The sequence below is a fragment of the Babylonia areolata genome, chromosome 22 (assembly GCF_041734735.1).
Source record: "Babylonia areolata isolate BAREFJ2019XMU chromosome 22, ASM4173473v1, whole genome shotgun sequence".
Classification (NCBI taxonomy): Eukaryota; Metazoa; Mollusca; class Gastropoda; order Neogastropoda; family Buccinidae; genus Babylonia; species Babylonia areolata.
Window position 1 is genome coordinate 42,509,533 of NC_134897.1, and position 20,925 is coordinate 42,530,457.

A 20,925-nucleotide genomic window follows, 5' to 3' on the forward strand; every position below is an offset into this window, starting at 1 on the left:
ACATACACCCACACATGCATAACAGAAATGCACCAAACATGCAGTTTCACAGATATGAAAGTACAGTCAAATACATATAAACGTACATGAGCTCCAACACACACACACACACACACACACATTACCTTGCACCTCCTCCAACCCCCTCCTCCACACACTCATTTCTAGTCTAAGTATCACAGCTTCCACGGCACACACACACACACACACACGCACGCAAACACACACTCACAGAGATGAACACTTACTTGTACAAGCACACACATATACGCCCATATCTCCCACCCCCAACCCCCACACATATATACAAAGATATATATATATGCACAGCAAATTAATCACCACAATCTAAATGCTGCACCTTAATTTTTACATCCCCATCACATCTGTTCATTGAAAATGTCTCTGGGAATCAATCTTGGTTTTAGGCATTATTGTCATCATCAATCACCCACCCACCTCCAACACAAACAGAGCATCTTCTTCTTGAGCATCCAGAGCAAGGGGAATAATTTCATGACCATTTCATTTCATGAACAGCCATAGTACTTTCCCTGCATATTCTGCTGATTTTTCACAGGAGCATCTAATGACTCGTTCATATTCTGGACTTCACAGTTCACTTCATAAACCAAGATGAAAGGAGAAACACACACACACACACAAGCCCCCCACCCCGAAGCCTCTAAAACCAACAGCCAATACTGTAGGCACATTTCTGACATAGATGGTGGACAGACATTTGCAGAAGGGGCATTATGACACAATGCCTTTCATGAATACGTTCTATGGGTCTGGTTGAAGGAATTAAACGTGCACATCCATGTCTGAGGTAAACATCAGACATCCCCCCACCCCCACACCACCCTCCCGCTGTAAATGGGTGGGCAACAGGCTTGTTTCAGTCATTAAAAGAGAAGTGCAAAAGGCGTGGGGATGGTAAGAAAACGGCAGTGATCAAAGAATCAAGAACCAGCTTGTATTTCCTGAAATTTTGAAGCTAGGGTTATCATCCTTACCGTCATGTCACCCACTGTGTCAGCACAAGCTGTGTCACAAAAGCTTTGTTTTATTTTCATTATTTTCTTTAGATATTTTATTTTGAAAATGCTTTTTTGGTGTTGTTGCTTTTTTTTTGTTCAAGAGCACAGCCAATGTTCAATGAGCCTTTTCTGTAATGTCAAAGGAGGGGAATGCAAAACTGGCCAGTGCCAATAAAGACGTCTTGATAATTCAAGTACTATAGACTGAGTTAGTCAAATCAACTTCTGTAGTTTTCTTCAGAATCTACAGCTTAAGATTTTATGTCACATCTTCGAGACATCTCAACAGACTATTAATATAGTACCAGAAATATATAGTCCTGAACATTATCACCACCACAACTTACAAACACATCACAGATTGTTTGGACTCCAATAATAATGTCTTTTACAAACTTATTTACAGTGAAGCAACCAATCTGAAGATATGAATAATCAATTTTCATGTTTTCTGTATGCTACTTTAGAATTTTCACAACTTCGTTCATACATAAAAAAAAAGCAACCCCCCCAAAAAAAAACAAACAAAAAAACAAAAACAACAACAACAAAAAGAAAAAGAAAAAGAAAGCTGTATTATTTTTACCCATCGCTCGCTCCTCTCTTCTCTTCCCTCCCATTTACCCTTATCTCCAACAGCATGCATATCTTCCTCTCCCCTTTTATTCTCCATTTTCACACTGCCATTCATATAAATCTCACAAACTGCCATTTTATCCAGCCAGGCAAGTTTTTTTTTTTATGAACTACGTGGGGGAGATTACCGTCCAATGAATATTATTTCTCTCTAACTCATGCCATGAGATTCTTTCCAAACAGGGTAATGAAAGAGACCACCGGGGGCTTTTCTCCAAGGCTTTGTGGGCCCAAAGAGGTTGGCATGAACAGTTTGTCATCAGAAAAAGAATGGACGTGGAAATAACGATTGGTGTCACTGTGACACCATGCTTCTATGAATAGAATCTCTTCCTCCTTTTCTTTTTACTTATCTATTCATTATCATTTTCTTTTACAGCACATGAACACAATATCTATGATAATGTGGATGTGTCACAGAGTTTTTTGTCACATTTATTCAGAATGTTCCTTCATTTCATCCCTATTCATATGCTGACCTGTTTGTGTAAGCATCCTTTCACATGTTCCCTTGCACAGAAAATAGATTCAAAATTTCAGAGAAGACGCTCAAAACATGAAATTATCATTTAAAAAGCAGAGTCAAAGAAGGAAAACAAATCAACCAGCCATCCAAACAGACAGATAAAAAGAAACACACACACACACACATTTTTTAAAACCGATACTATGCCATCACTGTCGATATCTTTACTACTGTCACCATCATTGTCATGATCGTCACTGTTGTTGTCCGTCTCTTTCTCTCTTGTTTTTCTCTTTTTTATATTTCTCTCAGATTTGTGTTGGGAAAAGATACGAGACCAATCCAGATGACAAAGGAAATCTTTTTGCTAAAAAATATGGGGAACTTCCCACAGTTTCTCACACACGAGAAAGCATGGAGGCACCCACCATGCTTCCTCGCGATTGTGAGAAAGCATGTGATGGGCACAATCACACTTTCTCTCAATCCCATGCTTTCTTGTTAAGTTAGAGAAAGCATGGGAATACAAGAAAACATGGGCTAACTTGGCACTAAAGACAGAGCTTGCAGAGAAAAAAAAAGAAAAAAGCTTCAACTCCTTGCTATCTCAGCATGAGTGAAAACAGCAGAGAAGCCAAGTCCTTACTGACACTCACCTCACACACCAGCACCAACCAATAAACCACAAACAAAACAACACTAACAGACATCAGAACTGTCATGGCGAACAGAAATCCTCAATGAGCATCCAGAATTTTTAAAAAAAAGAAAAGAAAGTTTTATTTTGTTATCAGAACAGCAAACCAATGAAAACCATTTGTCATCATAACGCACTAGCCATCATCGCTTCTCAACACAGTACTCTCTCATTCACATGGGTACGAGCGACTGATTTCTGTAAAACTGAAAGGTTTTTGCCTGCCCTCCAGGAGATGTCTTGATACTGAAGAAAGGATTAAAAAAAAAAAAAAAAAAAAAAAAAAAAAAGCCAACATTACAGAAATCTGCATACTGCATAATACAAAAAATACTCCTACCCATGCATTCAGTTCAGAAAAAAACAAGAGAGGCAAGGCCTTCAAGACTCACTTGTGATACACTTAAAAAAAACCAACCAAGCTTTTTATGTATTGAGTATAATTTCAAAATGTAATGTTTAAGATGAGAAAGATCAGTTTAAAGCAAATTAAGTCCCCTAGCATTAATTACAGAGTAATTTCCCTTTTTTACTATCTGCACCAAAAACGTTTGCAAAATAAATAAACTTCCATGCTCAGCAAAAGAAGTTCCTGTTTTAACAAAAAATGATAAGAATGACTGCTCTTGTTGTTGGGTCAGAATATCAGATCAAAATGCCAAGTTCAGAGAATACAAAAAATATAAATATAACAGTAAATGCAGTTTGCATATAATTAGGCTTCATTTTTTATTTTTTTGTGCCCATCCCAGAGGTGCAATATTGTTTTAAACAAAATGGCCGGAAAGAACTTAATTTTTCCTATTTTTATGCCTAATTTGGTGTCAACTGACAAAGTATTTGCAGAGAAAATGTCAATGTTAAAGTTTACCACGGATACACACACACACACACACAGACAACCGAACACCGGGTTAAAACATAGACTCACTTTGTTTACACAAGTGAGTCAAGAACCACACTCTTTTTGTAGGTAATTTTTTTCAAAACCTTCCCCACGGTTTTGCAAGCAAAACATTTATATTGGCAGTTCTGACATCTGTAAAAACACACACACACACACACACAAAAACAACAATAACCCCCAAAGAAACTAAAAAAAACAACAACAAACAAAAACACAAATACAAACAGTGCATGCCCTCACCTCTTCGGACTCGAACACGTGACAGAGGATCTTGGCCTGACGCCGGCGGCGGAGCAACGTCTCGTCAGGACTGGTGAGGATGCGGCGACGCGCCATGATCACCAGGATGTCGCCGATGTCCGCGATGTAGGAGATGGTCCGCAGGGCATGGTCCATCATTATCTCCTGTCAGCCCGCAAGAAGGGTTATAATATTGATGATAATAATAATATTAATGATGATGTACTCTATCAACTTAGCACAGGATCACTGAACACTATAATCATAATGATGCACTTAATCTCCTTCGCATAGGATTACTTTACGCTCTAATAATAATAATAACAATTATAATAACAATAATGATGCACTTTGATGCAATTTATCTCCTTTGCACAGGATTATTTAAAACTGTAATGATAATAATGCATTTTATCTGCTCAGCACAGGATTACTTGGCATTATAATAATAATAGTAATGATAACAATGATGCACTTTATCTCCTTAGCACAGGATTTCTTAACACTTAGTTATGTTAATAATAATAATAATAATACTATTGACGATGCACTTATCTCCTTAGCACATGATTACTTAACACTATTGATAATAATACAAAGTGCACTTTATCTCCTTAGCATGGGATTACTTAACACTATAATAATAATAATGATGATGCAATTTATCTCTGTAGCACACAATTACTTAACACTACCATAATAATAATGATAATACTGATGATGCACATTATCTGATTTGTACAGGATTACTTGACTGTAATAATGATAATGCACTTTACCTGCTTAGCACAGAATCACTTCACACTATAATAATGATGATTATGGTGCACTTTATTTCCTCAGCACAGGATTACTTCACAATAATAATGATAATTATGATGCACTTCATCTCACACAGAATCACTTGACGCTACAAAATAATGATAACTATAATGTACTCTGTCTTTGCTGCTATTCTGGTTGTTTAAAACAAAACTCACAATCAGAATAAAACGGCACAAAATTTAATAGTACTTAATTTCACAGTTAAAATCTGATAATATGAAGATAAAAAAAAAAGGGATTCATCACCAAATCATAAAGAAAATTCTACACTGCTAAACCGATTCTACACTTCTAAACCAATTCATAAGAAGAGCACCAACAACCAACAATAAAACCAAACAATCAAGCATCCTGAACACACAAATCTCATCCATCCACTTACCTGTAGGTCTGTGTTCAGCACCATGATTTTCTCCGTGGACACAAAGAGATCCACATCAGTACTGGGCTGGCTCTCTCCTTCTGGAGCCTGTCATACACACCACAACAATGTGAACATTTACACACCACAAGTCGCATCTGATTCTCTAGGTCTTTTAAAAGACTAAAAATTGCGTTTTTTTTCTTGGGACTCTTTTAAAAGACTGCACACAGAATTTGCTTCTATTCTCATACTCTTTTAAAAGATATACACTGCATTCAATTCTCTTAAGTCTTTTCAAAAGACTACATATCTGATTCTTAACGTCTTTAAAAAACAACAACACCACCGTAATTATTGCAATTAATTCTGTAAGTCTCTTAAATGACTGCACATTGCATTTGATTCTCTGGTCTTTCAAAAGTCTACACATTTTGATTCTCCAAGTCTTTTAAAAGACTACATTTCAAACTTCATTCTCTGGGTCTTTTAAAAGATATTGCATTTGATTCATTAGGTCTTTTAGAAGATGTGCATTGCATTTGATTCTCTAAGTCTTTTAAAAGAATATACATTGCATTTGATTATCTAAGTCTTTAAAAAAAAATGTTGCATCTTTTGTTTGTAGTCTATCTTTGGTGAAAAATAACAATTGGTATCGATAAGACGCATGTAAGTTATAAATACAACAATGAAGAAGATCCAAATTTTTTTTACTGATGAATTTAAAGAGACTTTCTTTTTTTCTGGTACAAATGATATTCAAAATTACATTCTCTAAATACAGCTAAACATTCAAATGCCAATATGCTTCTAAGAAGAAATTGTTTCACAAAGCAGATGTACATATATGCAGATTCATTTCAAGACAAGGGAAAAAGTTGACAAGTTTTCGCAAAAGACAATAGCAATGAAACCTTTTATGCACACATCACTACAAATACATTGTACATACATGCACAAATATATGCGTGTGTGTGTGTGTGAGTGAGTGAGTGAGTGAGTGAGTGAGTGAGTGTGTGTGTGTGTGTGTGTGTGTGTGTGTGTGTGTGTGTGTGTGTGTGTGTGTGTGTGTGTGTGTGTGTGTGTGTGTGTGTGTCTGTGTGTGTGTGTGTCTGTGTGTGTGTTTGCACATCTGTGTGTGTGTGTGTGTGTGTGTGTTCACATATACATATTCGTGGAGTGGAGTGTTGGCCTTGAGGTAATACCACCGCCTAGGAAACGAGAGAATCTGAGCGCACTGGTTTGAATCCCACAGTTGCCAGTATTTTCTCCCCCTCCACTAGACCCTGAGTGGTGGGCTGGTTACTAGTCATTTGAATGAGATAATAAACTGAGTCCTGTGTGCAGCATGCATTTAGCGATTTAGCGCACATAAAAAAAACAAACAACTATGGCAACAAAAGGGTTATCCCTGGCAGGAATATGTAGAAAAATCCACTGCGATAGGAAAAATAAAAAAATTGCACGCAGGAAAAAGAAAAAAAAAAGCCAGAAAAAAAAGGTTAGCACTCTCAGTGTAGTGACGCACACTCTCTGGCGAATTTCACAAAAAAATCTGTTGTGACAAAAGAGTAATACAATACATCATATGCACATGTCAACAAACAGGTCAGCACGTGCACATTTTGAGTACGAGTATGCAGCATGCTTATGTGTATACACCAAAATAAATACATTTTTCTTTAACAAATGAATAAGAGTGTGTGTGTGTGTGTGTGTGTGTGTGTGTGTGTGTGTGTGTGTGTGTGTGTGTGTGACACAGAGAGAGAGAGAGAAAGAAAGAAAGAGAGAGATAGAGAGAGAGAGAGAAAGAGACAGAGAGAAAGATGGAGCAGGTGAGAGACAGAAAGATAGACAGAAAGAAATGATCGACAGAGTAGGAATAAGGAAAGAGAAAGACAGAGACTCTCAACATCCAAACTACTTCTACAAGCAAAAGGGAGGGGGGAAAAAAGACAACATCCAAAGACTGAATACAAACATTACAGAGTAAAACAAAGAAATGCATGAACATTACAGAGTAAAACAAACAAAAAATAACTAACAAATATAACTGTGCTCTCAAAAACCATTCAGCACACAGGCAGTCAACAAGATTTACTGGTTCAGTGGAAGGGTGAAAAAGCCCACTGACTGCACACTGAAAACTGAAAAGGTCACAACATTTGTAGAACTAGCCACAAAACACAACTGAAAAAAACCCACAAGTTACTGCCGGAGGTAATTTTTCACAAAAGAAGTGAACACAGAAAGGACATGAACACTTATAAAAATACAGAAAAAAAAACCTGAATCAAATCTGTAGACAGATAAACAGCTATAACAAAATTAACAAAAAGAAAAAAAAAAGTGTATACACAAAACATACACACAAAGAATGCAGAAGAAAGGGATAATAAAAAAAGAAAAAAAAAAGGGGGAAAAAAAAAACTGAATTAAACAAGAATACAGACGCAGACAACAACAATCTACGAAAGAAAACAAGGCAAAAAGAACTGAGCACAATGAAATGACGTTCAGCCTGATAAACGAAGAGCTGTCTTAAGTGCAGCGGCGTGCCATGGAACACATACAAGTCTACCACGTACACACGAAGTGACATCTCACTACCTGAAATCGTTCACCAAAATGCAACACCCCCAAGGTCTGAAACATCCAATGAAAACAACCCATGGCCTAAGAACAACCGTGTGACTATCAACACACACAAAAAAGGAGAGAGAGTAAAAGGAAGGAAAGAGTAAAGATGCACTAAGGAATTCACTGACACACTTTCTGACGAGTAACTAGGCTCCTACGAATCAACCTTGTTTCTCATAATTGTAATATTAAGTTTTACTGAAGTTGCCTGACAAATGTTCTAACAAAGAAAACTATGGTAGCAGTTTGCAAACTGCTAACCTGTTCTGTCAGAGGTGTCCTTCCATAACAGACATACAACCCTCTCTACTGTTTACAGCAGTTCCAAAGAGGGTGCTAAAAAAAGAAAAACCTCAAAAACCCAAACAAACAAAAACACCACACGCACACAGTGACAAAAAGAGCAACAACAATACAACTCCTACATGAAACTAAGACAAGAGACGAAACTAAGACAGGAGACAAGAGGGATTCAACTCTTTCTCAGTCTCTTCTTCTTCTTCTTCGTTCGTGGGCTGCAACTCCCACGTTCACTCGCATGTACACAAGTTTGAGTAGAAGCATACACAAGGACACACATACATACACAGAAACTCACTCACACATCCACACACACTTTCTATCTGAAGACCTGGTCATGAAAGAACGGAACAAATACCTATAAGACGTAAATTCAACAGGACAACACACAGCAAACACAACACAGACTACAGGATGTGCTTTACACTTACATGCTGCAACATGAACCGATAAAAAAAAAGAAAAAGAAAAAAAAAGAAAAAAAAAAAGGGGGAAAAAAAAAAAGGATGGAAAAAACCAAACTTTTGAGACAGGAAAGAACAGAAGTTGACAACAGTGAGGGCAGACACTGCAGCACAACACACATGCATCACACAGAACGGACAGACAAGAGCTGTGAGGGAATGAATATCGACTGTTGTCTCTGCCATCCGCTTTACCTCTCTCTGTCAGTGGGCCAGTGAAGACAAGACAGAAAGTGATGTCCATCATTAGAGACAACCAACATAGTCACATCAATTCATTAAAATAAAAAGAAGAAAGAAAGAAATTATGCTCCTGACAGCCAAACACAAGAAACAGAAAATAAACTGATCCCTCAGATTCTTTACATTCACCCCGAGATCAGTTTCAGTTGCATGTTCAAAGAGGAGTCAAAGTGTGTGGGCTGATCCATATACACTACAACACATCTGCTTTGGAAAAAAAAATGAGAAGGGGAGCAGGTGCCTGACCTTCACATGAACTGAATGTGCTGGACAGGCCTTGAGACACTACCCTAGGATACTAGAAATAGCTGGAGAGCTGCAGAGAAATTCTGGAACAGACATATCTCAAGGCCTGACCTTGAGATCCTACCCTAGGATACTAGAAATAGCTGGAGAGCTGGACAGGAATTCCTTGAACAGACACTATCTCAAGACCTGACCTTGAGATCCTACCCAGGATACTAGAAATAGCTGGAGAGCTGGGGAGGAATTCTGGAACAGATACTATCTCAAGGCCTGACCTTGAGAGCCTACCCTAGGATACTAGAAATAGCTGGAGAGCTGGGGAGGAATTCTGGAACAGATACTATCTCAAGGCCTGACCTTGAGAGCCTACCCTAGGATACTAGAAATAGCTGGAGAGCTGGGGAGGAATTCTGGAACAGATACTATCTCAAGGCCTGCCCTTGAGAGCCTACCTAGGATACTAGAAATAGCTGGAGAGCTAGAGAGAAATTCTGGAACAGACACTATCTCAAGGCCTGTCCTTGAGAGCCTACCTAGGACACTAGAAACAGCTGGAGAGCTGGAGAGAAATTCTGGAACAGACTCTATCTCAAGGCCTAACCTTGAGAGCCTACCTAGGATACTAGAAATAGCTGGAGAGCTGGAGAGAAATTCTGGAACAGATACTATCTCAAGGCCTGACCTTGAGAGCCTACCTAGGATACTAGAAATAGCTGGAGAGCTGGAGAGAAATTCTGGAACAGACACTATCTCAAGGCCTGACCAGCGCATTCAGTTTAAGTGAAGGTCAGGCATCTGCCCCTCCATTTTTTATATTTTATTTTTCTTTCCCAAAACAGATGTCCTGTAGTGTATATGGGTCAGCCCACACACTTCGACTCCTCTTTGAAACTGTAATCGAAACTGGTTTCAAAGAATCTGGACGATGTGAGTCAATAACAGGTGAAACATTCATTCCAATGACGTTGCAGGTAACTACTGATCTTTAAAGAGGAAGGACTGATTTCATGAAGTTGTTCAAATCTCTTGGGACATCACAGTGATAGCTTCATATCTATGATCAAACGTGTGGTCCACAGTGAAAAGAAACATGAGGGAATTTGGGAGATGAAGGGTCTGAGACAGACAGGGACAGAGACAGAAATACAGTCAGACACAGACATGCGCATAAACACATAAACACATATGTTTCGGTGTCGAAAAAGGGGAGGGGAGTAGGGAAGGCAGGCAGAGACACACACATACACAAGAACAACCACAGAATATAGCATGTGTAATAAACAGACAATATGATAAATTAAAAAAAAAGAAAAAAAAAAAGAAATATATCTGGTCAAACAGACGGACAAACTAAAGTGGCAGTAATGGCATCTGATTGAAAGGAACGACAAGAACATACCATTACTCATATTAATGAGAAAAAAGGTGTGTTCATAATTCAGACAACTTGTATTGGTTCTCCTGCTTTCACAGAGGAGCCAGCTGACAGAGACGCGGATTCCCCTATGACTCACTCCAAAGAAAGTACCTGAACTTACTTCACAGATAAAAATTTACTGACTCTTCACAGGACTGACATGGGAAACAAGCCTCCTGGAAATCAAGAAATGATAGTTTGTATGTGGCACTTTCAATAACTCTTTACATGTTCATTGTGCCTGGTTTTATCCAGAAAACCAACCCACCTTTTAGTACTCAAAACTTTTCGTAATCAAATTGTGTGTTTTTCTTCTTCTTTGTTTTCCACTGCTTATTGATTTGACTGACATCACAATGACACTGATGGATATACTGATATCCAAGAGCTGGCTGGTGATGACACTGACTGATATCTAAAAGCTGACAATGACACTGACTGATATCTAAAACAGTAAAAGCTGACTGATAATGACACTGACTAATGGATATCCAATCTTGTATCACTAAATGCTAAACTCATTGTGTACCCCCATCAAAATTGGAAAAAGAAAAAAAAAGAAAAAAAAGAAGCACTATCAATGAACAATACAAGAGTGGGAGGGATGGCATGAACTTTTCCTGGCTCTGCTAAAAAAAATCCAAAAATATTAATAAAGAAAAAGAAGAAGAAACCTGAAAATGTAAAGTTGGGGCATAGCACATTCATTCAAAAAAAATAAAAGTGGATATGTTACAACTATCATAACTACAGATAATAAATTGATATCTGAATATGTAAAACGGATCCCAAATATATACGGTGTTGTTTGTGCCTGCCAGTTTGCACTTTCTTTGTCCACACATATGACACAGAAAACAAATTTGCCTTTCTCTGTCTGCAGGAAAATGTTTGCAATATTGAAAAATGTGAGAGTACCCAAGCATGTTCTTCTTTCAAATTTTAATCATCTAACACCTGAGATCAGGGCCATTTCACAGGCAAAAAATAAAACTGCAACATTTGCACCAGTTTGCATGCTGCATTATATTGCTTCTATTTTTTGTAAATAAATATTAATCAATATACCTGAAAGTAAATTAATACACACTTTGTGGCAAGAAAGGCTGTGTTTTTGAGATTCATGTGTGACATCCCATTAAATCCAATACTGGCAATCTTTTGGAACAGGAAAATAGGAAGAATTGTAAAGCAATTCATCTAAATGAAGGACATTTAAAAAAAAAAAAAATGACACAATGCTGTGATCTTGAAACCCTTTAAACAGTGAGCATCCAAACTACAGTCAGTAAACATACCAAACTGATAAACATTTGTATTACACCACAATGTGATCATTAACATGAACTTCTGATGCTGATTCTAGGTAAGGTTTTAGTTTTCAACATGACCATTCACTGTACCAAGTTGGTTTAACTGGAGGCAAGAACTCCTCTCGCTTGTACCTTTTTCCCCTTATCAATATGCCTTGCATATAATTTGCATCTTCAGTTTCATTTTCAACAGAGATCAAACTCTCTTGAAGAACATCAACTGTACCAGATTTGATGAGAACTGAACATAATACTGTATTTGAGCTGTATTTGAGCCTGGGAGCTATTTCTATGTTGCCAAGGGAAAAACCTTACACTGGACCTCTACTTCCTCTGCAACCCATGCTACCATAAAGGAGATGACAAGAAAGATTTTGTTCAACACCACCAAAATTTTGTTCATTCTACCAAGATTCTTCTTCCTCAAACATCCAAGAACAACCTATTGACTGTTGCTGACGCTTCAAGAGTGACAAATCCAAAGTTTGTTTCCTGCACCACTGCAATGGTTGCACAGGAGACACCAACACACTGACAACCAACATATGGTTGGTAGTATGTTACACAGGCACCCTCTATTGACACATGTGAATTCAACCATTTCTGAAGTCAATCCACACTAAATGACAAGCCAGCATCACTGCACATGTTCAGATGACAGATTATCAAAGTCAGTAAATATCAATAAAAAAAAAAAAGAAAAAAGAAAAGAAAAAAAAGAAAGAAAGAGGTGGTAAACATTCAGGAGATCTAGAATACAACAGATCATGTCAACATTCAAGGTTTACAGATTTACACACAAATCACAACATACTGAGTTTATGGAAAGAGAAGGAAGAAGGGAAGGGTGAGTGGGGGGAACACAGAGACAGACAGAAAGAGACAGACAGAGAAACAGAGACACACACACACACACACACACAGACAGACAGAAACAGACAGAGAGAGAGAGAGAGAGAGAGAGAGATCTGGCACAGGTTCAAAAGACAAAAAGCAAAGCAGGTTGTGACAAACATGCAGCTATTCACTCCAATCAAGACTTCACAACATTCACCAACAAAATGTGTTGGCGTCAGGATGCCGTGAGGCCAAATGGGGCAATAAGAAAAAAGTAAGACTGAAGTGGACTGACCCCTTGACTGCTATACCCAGGTGAAATGAGATCACTGTGAGTGTAAGTCTGAAGTGCACATGTCACTGTTTTGCTTTACTGCTGATAGATATGATGCAGGTCAATCTTTTTTAAAGACCTTGTCATATAAAAAAACAACTTTAAAGGGACTAGAAAAAGGCATGTGACTATTTACAAACTGTTAAAAAAAAACCAACAACAACAACAAAAAACCACAACACAAAACCCTAACAAAAAACACTACATGAATCCAGTCTGAAACCAAGAACCAGATGGCTGACTGTCTTCTTTGGTGCAGAAATGGTCACTCTATTACTCCCATGTCAGACCCCCTTCCACTTCCCCAGTACCCCTTACCCCCAGACAGTTGACTTAGTATCAGTATCAGTATCAGTAGCTCAAGGAGGCGTCACTGCGTTCGGTCAAATCCATATACGCCACACCACATCTGCCAAGCAGATGCCTGACCAGCAGCATAACCCTTAGACTTAGTCTAAAAGATAGTCTCATCCCAGGCACACAAACCAAGGTACAGTTCTGTCTCTTTTGGACGATTCTGAGAAATATAATCATGGGACGACTTAGCCTGATGGTAGACATAGCTTGTGTTTGATCGTTCATCAAATTACATATGATTGTTGTTGTTTTAGCACATTCCTCTGTTGTCATTTTTACATATTCATCTTCATATTTGCTTTATTTTGGTGAATCAGACAGCAGAAGATGATGTCCATGCCAACATTTCTTCTGTTAACTGCTGTTCAAACTGCACCAATGCTTATTTAGTTATTATTTCCTACATCAATCCTCAAATACACACACATATATATGTGTGCATTTGTGTGTGTGTGTGTGTGTGTGTGTGTGTGTGTGTGTGTGTGAATTCATATTCAATTACATTCATTCTTTCCCATGTACATTCCTTTAATTCATCAAACCTCAGTTCTACATATGTCCTGAAGAAAACCACACACACACACACACACAAAACACACACACACACAGTGAAAGAAAGCTGTCTGTGAACTGCAGGACAAGGTGTAGGGGGACTCACTCTACCTGAACACAGTGGTCAGCAAACACATGAACAAGAAAAAGGAAAGACTTGTCACAGAGTCCAGCATCACAACAGAGAGACTGTCACACAAACTAACACACAAATCAGACAACATCATTTTCTACCAGGAAAACCAACAGCAACAACAGCTACAGCAACACACACACACAGAGAAAAATCAAAGGGATGTAACATCAATGAGGACAAGAGAAAAATATCAAATGGTTCCACACTCTCTTTGACGAAGGATTTTGGGAGGGTGTGCGCACGTGTGCACACACACACACACCTATTTGCAAACACAAAGAAGGATCAACTACACTTGAAATCACCATTTTCTGAAGAAACTTTACAAATACTGACTGAACTTTGTGCAATATAATCGTGTTGACTGAAATTTTGTGCTGTTAAAACAATTTTTATGAAAAGAATTATATCTCTCTTAATCTAAAAGCACACAGAAAGTCTGGAATAACTGGTTCATGCCTTCCCAGACTTCTGTTCAAATAATTTGGTGTGTGTGTGTGTGTGTGTGTGTGTGTGCGCGCGCGCGCGCATGCGTGTTTGCATGCATGCTTGTGTGCATGCATGTTTCTGTCTGAGCATGCGTGAGTGCATGAGTGCGTGTGTATGTATTAATTAACATATACCGGTAATACAAGTTATGCAATCTTTGAAATATTTCACATTTCTTTCCAAATCCTTTAAAAAATTTAAGTTATCATTTTCTGACTGATAATAGCTATTTTATTTGGCAACAATCATTTTGTAAACAGCACAACACATTGACACACTGCACAGAAATCGTCTCGGCATCATTCTGAAGACATTCAATTATTTATACAGGGACATCAACAAGCAACAAACTGGAAATGTAAACAAACACAGACATGCCCAGAGACAGAGAGGCAGACAGACAAATCAAGTGACAGACAAAAACATCAGATGAATTCATTACAGGCACATTTAGAAGACATTCATATAGTAACACTAAAATGAGAATGAGGAGACACAAACTACATAATATTCCATAAATAAAAAGACAGAGACACGGAGAGAGACAGACAGACAGAATGACAGACACATAGAGAAAAACATGAGATGAAGAGTACCACGGACATATTTTGACTATTAATTTCTTTTTCATTTACTGCTTTAAAATGAACATCATAGAGGAAAGAGTACCACAAGCATGCTAAACACACAAACATTGCTGGACCTCAATTACAGACAAGAAGCGGTACAAAAAAAAAAAAAAAAAAAAAAAAAAAAAAAATTTGAAGTCAAATAACACATATATTGTTACACTCTCTTCAATATAACATTAACAGACACTTCCATTCCATTTGCTATGGCACTTTCAAAGTACAAAGCAACTTAAAAAAAAAAAAAAAAAAAAATTCAGACAATGATCATTCAAATTCTATTTGATTTTTATCATAACAATTTCTCCACATATGCGTTCAGTTGATGGCTCACATTCCACACAAAACCTTCACAGTCTCTTTTGTAATGTATATGTTCATCTGCTTCAACAATAAAGGAAAAAAACAAATGGTCAGTATATAATACCAGGTGAAACAGTGCACTTATCGTTACAGTGCATTTTTTTAGGTAACAGAGTGCATTAAAAAACAAAAAACAAAAAAAAAAACATCCCAAAAACAATCATCAGATAACTACAGACGTTTTCAGGAAACAAGATACATTTTATGAAATAGTTATTATCAGATCAATCCTTTTTGTTATGTTTTTTTTTTCTCAGGAAACAGAATGCACTGGTGGTGTCAGTGTTTTTCATGTTTATATCAAAAGTCAATGAAATGAGTGCACTAGGATTTTAAAAAGATTTCCAGGTGAGAGAACACCAACTTCAGGTAACAGAATGCAGGTCACAGTATTTCTCTAATCATGGGCCACTTTGGTTTAAACTTGCAAAAAAATCCCAACAACAACCCCCCCCCCCCCCCCCCCCCCCCCGCCCCCCCAGCCCCTTAAACACTATCAAAAAAATCTACTGGGAAGTTAGAAGAGGGTTAAAAATGTTTATGTTGCAACCTTCCATCAATACACCAAAACAATGAAAGCAGGCATGTAAATTCAATATCTGCATATCAAAAATGTAAATAAGGTAAAACAAAAATCTTGTGATGATACATTCTGTCATAGAAAACACAATGACAGTTGATTTGTTGTTTTCAATCTGCATAAAAAAAATCCGCTTTTTTCATGGTCTGGTATGAGGAAAAAAATCAAGGTGCATAAGTCTTTTTGCTTGTTAAAAGTTGTGGGGTTGTTATAGTTGAAGGAAATCAGTAATTGGTTGTTATTAAAGAATAACAATTAAAAAAAAAAAAATTTTAAACATAAAAAAACAGAATGTAAGTAATCAATTTATAATACACCTGAAGATGATGCTGTGCAAGAACCCAAACAGACTGATTTACAAGTCCAATCTAGCTCTGAATATTTGCCAGATTAAAGAAATTAAATCTCAGAACTGAAGGGTTTCTTTTTGATGAAGACCATGTGAAATGGATGAAACATTTCAAATAATAGAAAATCCCTTAGATCTGGAGTTTTAGTTTCTACAATCTTTTCTAAATGAGTTTTTAATCAGATATATTTTACCATGCAGTGGCTGTCCTCCTTCTTCTAAATTCACTAACTGTTTTCTAATGACTCTGTAGTTAAAAAATATTTGTTTTGAAAGAAAAGAACTTTCTTTGCAAAGGAAAAAAGAGAAAAATGAAGTTACTGACATTCAACTTGCATAAAAAGCAGAGCCAAAAAAAAAGGAACTTGACATCAAATACAACAGCAGTACAATCATGGAAACATTGACACTTACCGATGCCTAATACAGGATGAACATTGTAAAACAGAAAAGCAGAAGTTAGGCACAATTCCAAGAGAACAATTTTAACTTAAAGAATAGCAATACAATTAAAACAAAGTATATCATAGACACACAGATATATATCTTTATGTATATATGTACATCTGCCTTGAGGTCAATACATTACCAAATACAATGCACAACAGTGCTTTTGCAAGCACATCTAAATGAAGATAATATTCTTGTTACAGCTCCAAATACTTTGCACGTTTGTGCATTCACATAAACAAATGATTCAGTAAACACCTTCAAAACAACTCAAGATGATGATGAATGACTACTGATACTTTGTGAATGATAATTCACCAGAAACAGAAGAGACTAAACCTTCAATCATGAAATGAACTGTCCCGACTCATATGAAACGAGTCAGTCTGACTCACCTTCATGCGACCCACAGCCTCTCATGACAGCTGTGTATGCCAGCATTAAGCATATGTGACTCACACAATGCAAGCTGTCCTGACTTGCACGATGCAAGCTGTCCTGACTCACACAATACGAGCTGTCCTGACTTGCATGATGCAAGCTGTCCTGACTCACACAATGCGAGCTGTCCTGACTTGCACGATGCAAGCTGTCCTGACTCACACAATGCGAGCTGTCCTGACTCACACGATACTAGCTGTTCTGACTCACCTAGATGCTACCTACAGCCTCATGACAACTGTGTATGCCTGCATTAAGCATTTGGAACTCCCACAATGCAAGCTGTTGTGACTCACACATTGCTAGCTGTCTCAACTTACATGATGTGAGCTGTTGTGACTCACATTGATGCGATCAACAGCTTTCTGACAGCTGTGTATGCCAGCATTAAGCAAATGTGACTTGCACTATGCAAGCTGACCTGATGAGTGAGCTGTCCTGACTTGCACAATGCCAGCTGTCCTGACTCACACAATGCGAGCTCTCCCTGCTCACACAATTCTAGCTGTCCTGACTCACACTGTCCAAGCAGTTGTGACTCACCTTGATGCGACCGACAGCCTCCTGTGCCTGCATCATGCGCATGGCCTTGGAGGGCTGGCCCTCGGACACCAGCTGTGTGGATCCCAGGTAGCGCGCCCGGAACAGCACCCCCTCGATCAGCACTTCAGGGTGGTCAGGGTCACGGATGGCCACTGTCAAACAAAGCACCCCAGTTAGTGCCAGGGGGCGGTGGTCATGATGAAAGGGAATCTGTCAGCGTATCTGTTGTACATTTCAAGTCATGCAATCTGTCAGTGTGTCTGTTGTACAAATGGAGAAAGTCTATAAAATTTAAAACAAAACAAAATTTAACCCCCCCACACAAAAAAAAAAAACCCAACAAAAAAACAACCAACCACCTAACAAAAAAATCCAAACAAACTGTAAGTGCTAAAAACAAGACTCACTTCTCACTTTCAATAAGAAGCATCCAACATTTCAAACCATAGGTGTGTCTTCAGGGCTTTGTTACTTGGAAACAAAAAAGATCATTTTATTCCATCTCTTGTATACTTCAAGTCCAGGTCCCACCAGCATAAAGACAGCACCCTTGAGAGAACACTGACTGTTGATGGTTTGCACACGCGTAGCAAAACTGCAGCTTACAGAAACTACCACTACACAAAAGAATACCCTCATCTGTTCAGAAAGAAAAAGTTTGTCACATGATGAAGAGTAATGCTGATCACCTTCATGAGATTTGAGTTTCTTCTACAACCCCCCACCCCCTCCCACCCCCCGTCCAGCTCGGATGATCGCAGTGGTTTTGGCTTGTATCTTGAGGCAGGTCTCGTATCACAGGACAAGAGTGAAGCTCTCTCACTCAACACACTGCATAGGTACAACCACAACCATGTTTCACTTACACTCTGAATAATCAAAAAACACACACAAACACACAACACAGTCTCCAACATACCCATCCTCCCATCGAGCAGGAGTTATTCCACATCCTCTTGCTCACTACCCTTATAATATACATGTAAGCATGTGTATTGCAACAAAATCAATTCACACCCAATGGCTTACAACTCTGCCGCTCTCAAAGCATCCAACCAGAAGCATACAACGCAAGCATACACATGTGTAAACACATGTTCTCTTTATCACAATTCATCCAATACACCAGAGACTGCACTTAAACGGTATCTTCAAATGGACATATACTGACAAACTTAACTCCTAATCACGTAATTCTCTCAATCTTAAAATGTGCTGGTGCACACATGCACGCACAGATAAGAATCACTTAATATGTATGAAACTGAACTCTTCTATTTTATCTCCATGAACAATCCTTATTTCTTTCTTTTCCTTTCAAGAATATCTTCTAATACAATTTCAATTTGAAAAAGTATTCAGAAGTAAGGAATATAAATTAATCCAGTTAACTTGTAAAACAACATTAAACAGCTGTGTTTTATTGTTAAAGATTTAACTGTGCAGAAGATTAATAAAAACTAAAATATACACCAAGCTTGAAGAAAACAATATGTGACAATCACAAATACTTTTGAGCGCAAGAGTGAGCATCATTTATATTATGTGTCTGTCAGTGTGAGCTGGACAGAATGAGTGCCAGGAAGCGAACACATGCATGCATGCTTGTCTGGTTGTCCATTGATCTATTCATGTGAAAAGCATACAGGCTTGCAGTGTCTTGTCTCTCAAAATCTCCTTTCCTTTTTAGATGCACTGTTCAATCCTGACACTGCCCAGTACGAAGGCAGCTCCCCGGGGCAGTGTCCGAAGTGCACAGTGTCTGCTGACTGATGGCAACCACTCACCTCCACACTGATACCATAAAGTAAAGCAGCAGCATTCCAAAATCAGAAGGTAAGGATTCACTGGGTTCCGACACATGTGACCAAACAAAATTGCATACTTTTCCCCACAAAGCTTTTACAGACCAGGCTGAACATGTTTCCATACAAAAAAACAATGTCAAACTGAATAACAAATTCATTTTCTAAACAGCTGATGAAAGAGAGGCAGATATCTTAATATCAATATATAGTTTTCAAACACTTTTTGTTTAATCATTTGTTTGCTTGTTGTTGTTGTTGTTTTTATGCAGTAAGCTTTGTTGAATGGTACCTGTCAAGGGTTTTATTAAAATTCCAAGATTTATTCCAAACCCTGAAGAGAAAAACAAATGTTTCCAAGACTTTTCCAGCCCTGGATTTTTCTTCTTCTCACTTTTCCAAGACTGTTCCATACTTCCATGACTGTATTAACTACGGCATCAGCATTCTAATAAAATAAAGGCTCCAGAGTTCTAAGCACTCATGTGGTCAGGCAAAAATAAATCCTCTTTCTACATTTAAACTATGGATAAGGCAAAAACAAAAACAAAGCAAAGAACACACTGATAAACCAGATAAAGAGCAACATGGATAGCCGCAAATATTTTTTCCAGTATCAAAGAGAGAGAAAAAAGGCATTGTGTATGGTCAACTAGTAAACCTCAGGTATTCTCAAAAATGGCTCAGACTTCAGTCACATTACATAGAGGGACCAAGGCCTGAAGTTATTCAGCACCAGGATTTTCCATTTCATCTGCAGTTTATCACATTCAAATCAATCTACAAGGAACAGGAATAGTGCATATACACTGATTCATATGAGCATGTTCTTTTATAGAATGTTGAACAATGTATGCATAATGCGTAAGCATTATATAAAAATTAAAAATTTCCTATTTTCCCACAACATATTCCTTGCTCTAATTATTAATATGAAAGAGAAAGGGGGAAAAAAGCATCCCTGTAGTCTCTATTAGTAAATTCAGACAGAAAGCGAGAGGGTATGAGGGTGGGGGATGAGCAGAGAGACAGGGAGTGACAGAGAGAAAAGGTGACAGAGAGGTGTCCGCCCAACCACCAAGCGTCAAAAAAAGCAAACCAATCGTCTCAGACAGTTCGCTGTACAAACCTGACCAGTGCGGTGAAAACTTAGCAACAGACATCCCCAAACCAGTCCTTGTCTGATTCCGCAGCGTATTGCAAATGAACACAATGAGAAGGAAAGAACCAAGGAGGCAAAACTAAATGCAACATCACCA

General features: G+C 38.0%; 1 protein-coding gene across 8 annotated transcripts in view; it reads right to left on the reverse strand.

Annotated features, from left to right (window-relative positions):
• The window catches only part of LOC143297390 (uncharacterized), a 142,243-nt gene that overhangs the window by 72,358 nt on the left and 48,960 nt on the right, over positions 1-20,925 (reverse strand). For 6 of the 8 annotated variants that reach the window (XM_076609719.1, XM_076609718.1, XM_076609720.1 and 3 more), the window contains 3 exons: positions 17,862-18,013; positions 5,197-5,283; positions 3,990-4,154 (listed from right to left, as the gene is read on the reverse strand). In XM_076609719.1, the coding sequence (XP_076465834.1) occupies positions 3,990-4,154; positions 5,197-5,283; positions 17,862-18,013 (404 nt within the window). The remainder of the gene's footprint in view (positions 1-3,989; positions 4,155-5,196; positions 5,284-17,861; positions 18,014-20,925) is intronic. The other 2 variants (XM_076609717.1, XM_076609714.1) reach the window with 1 other exon arrangement.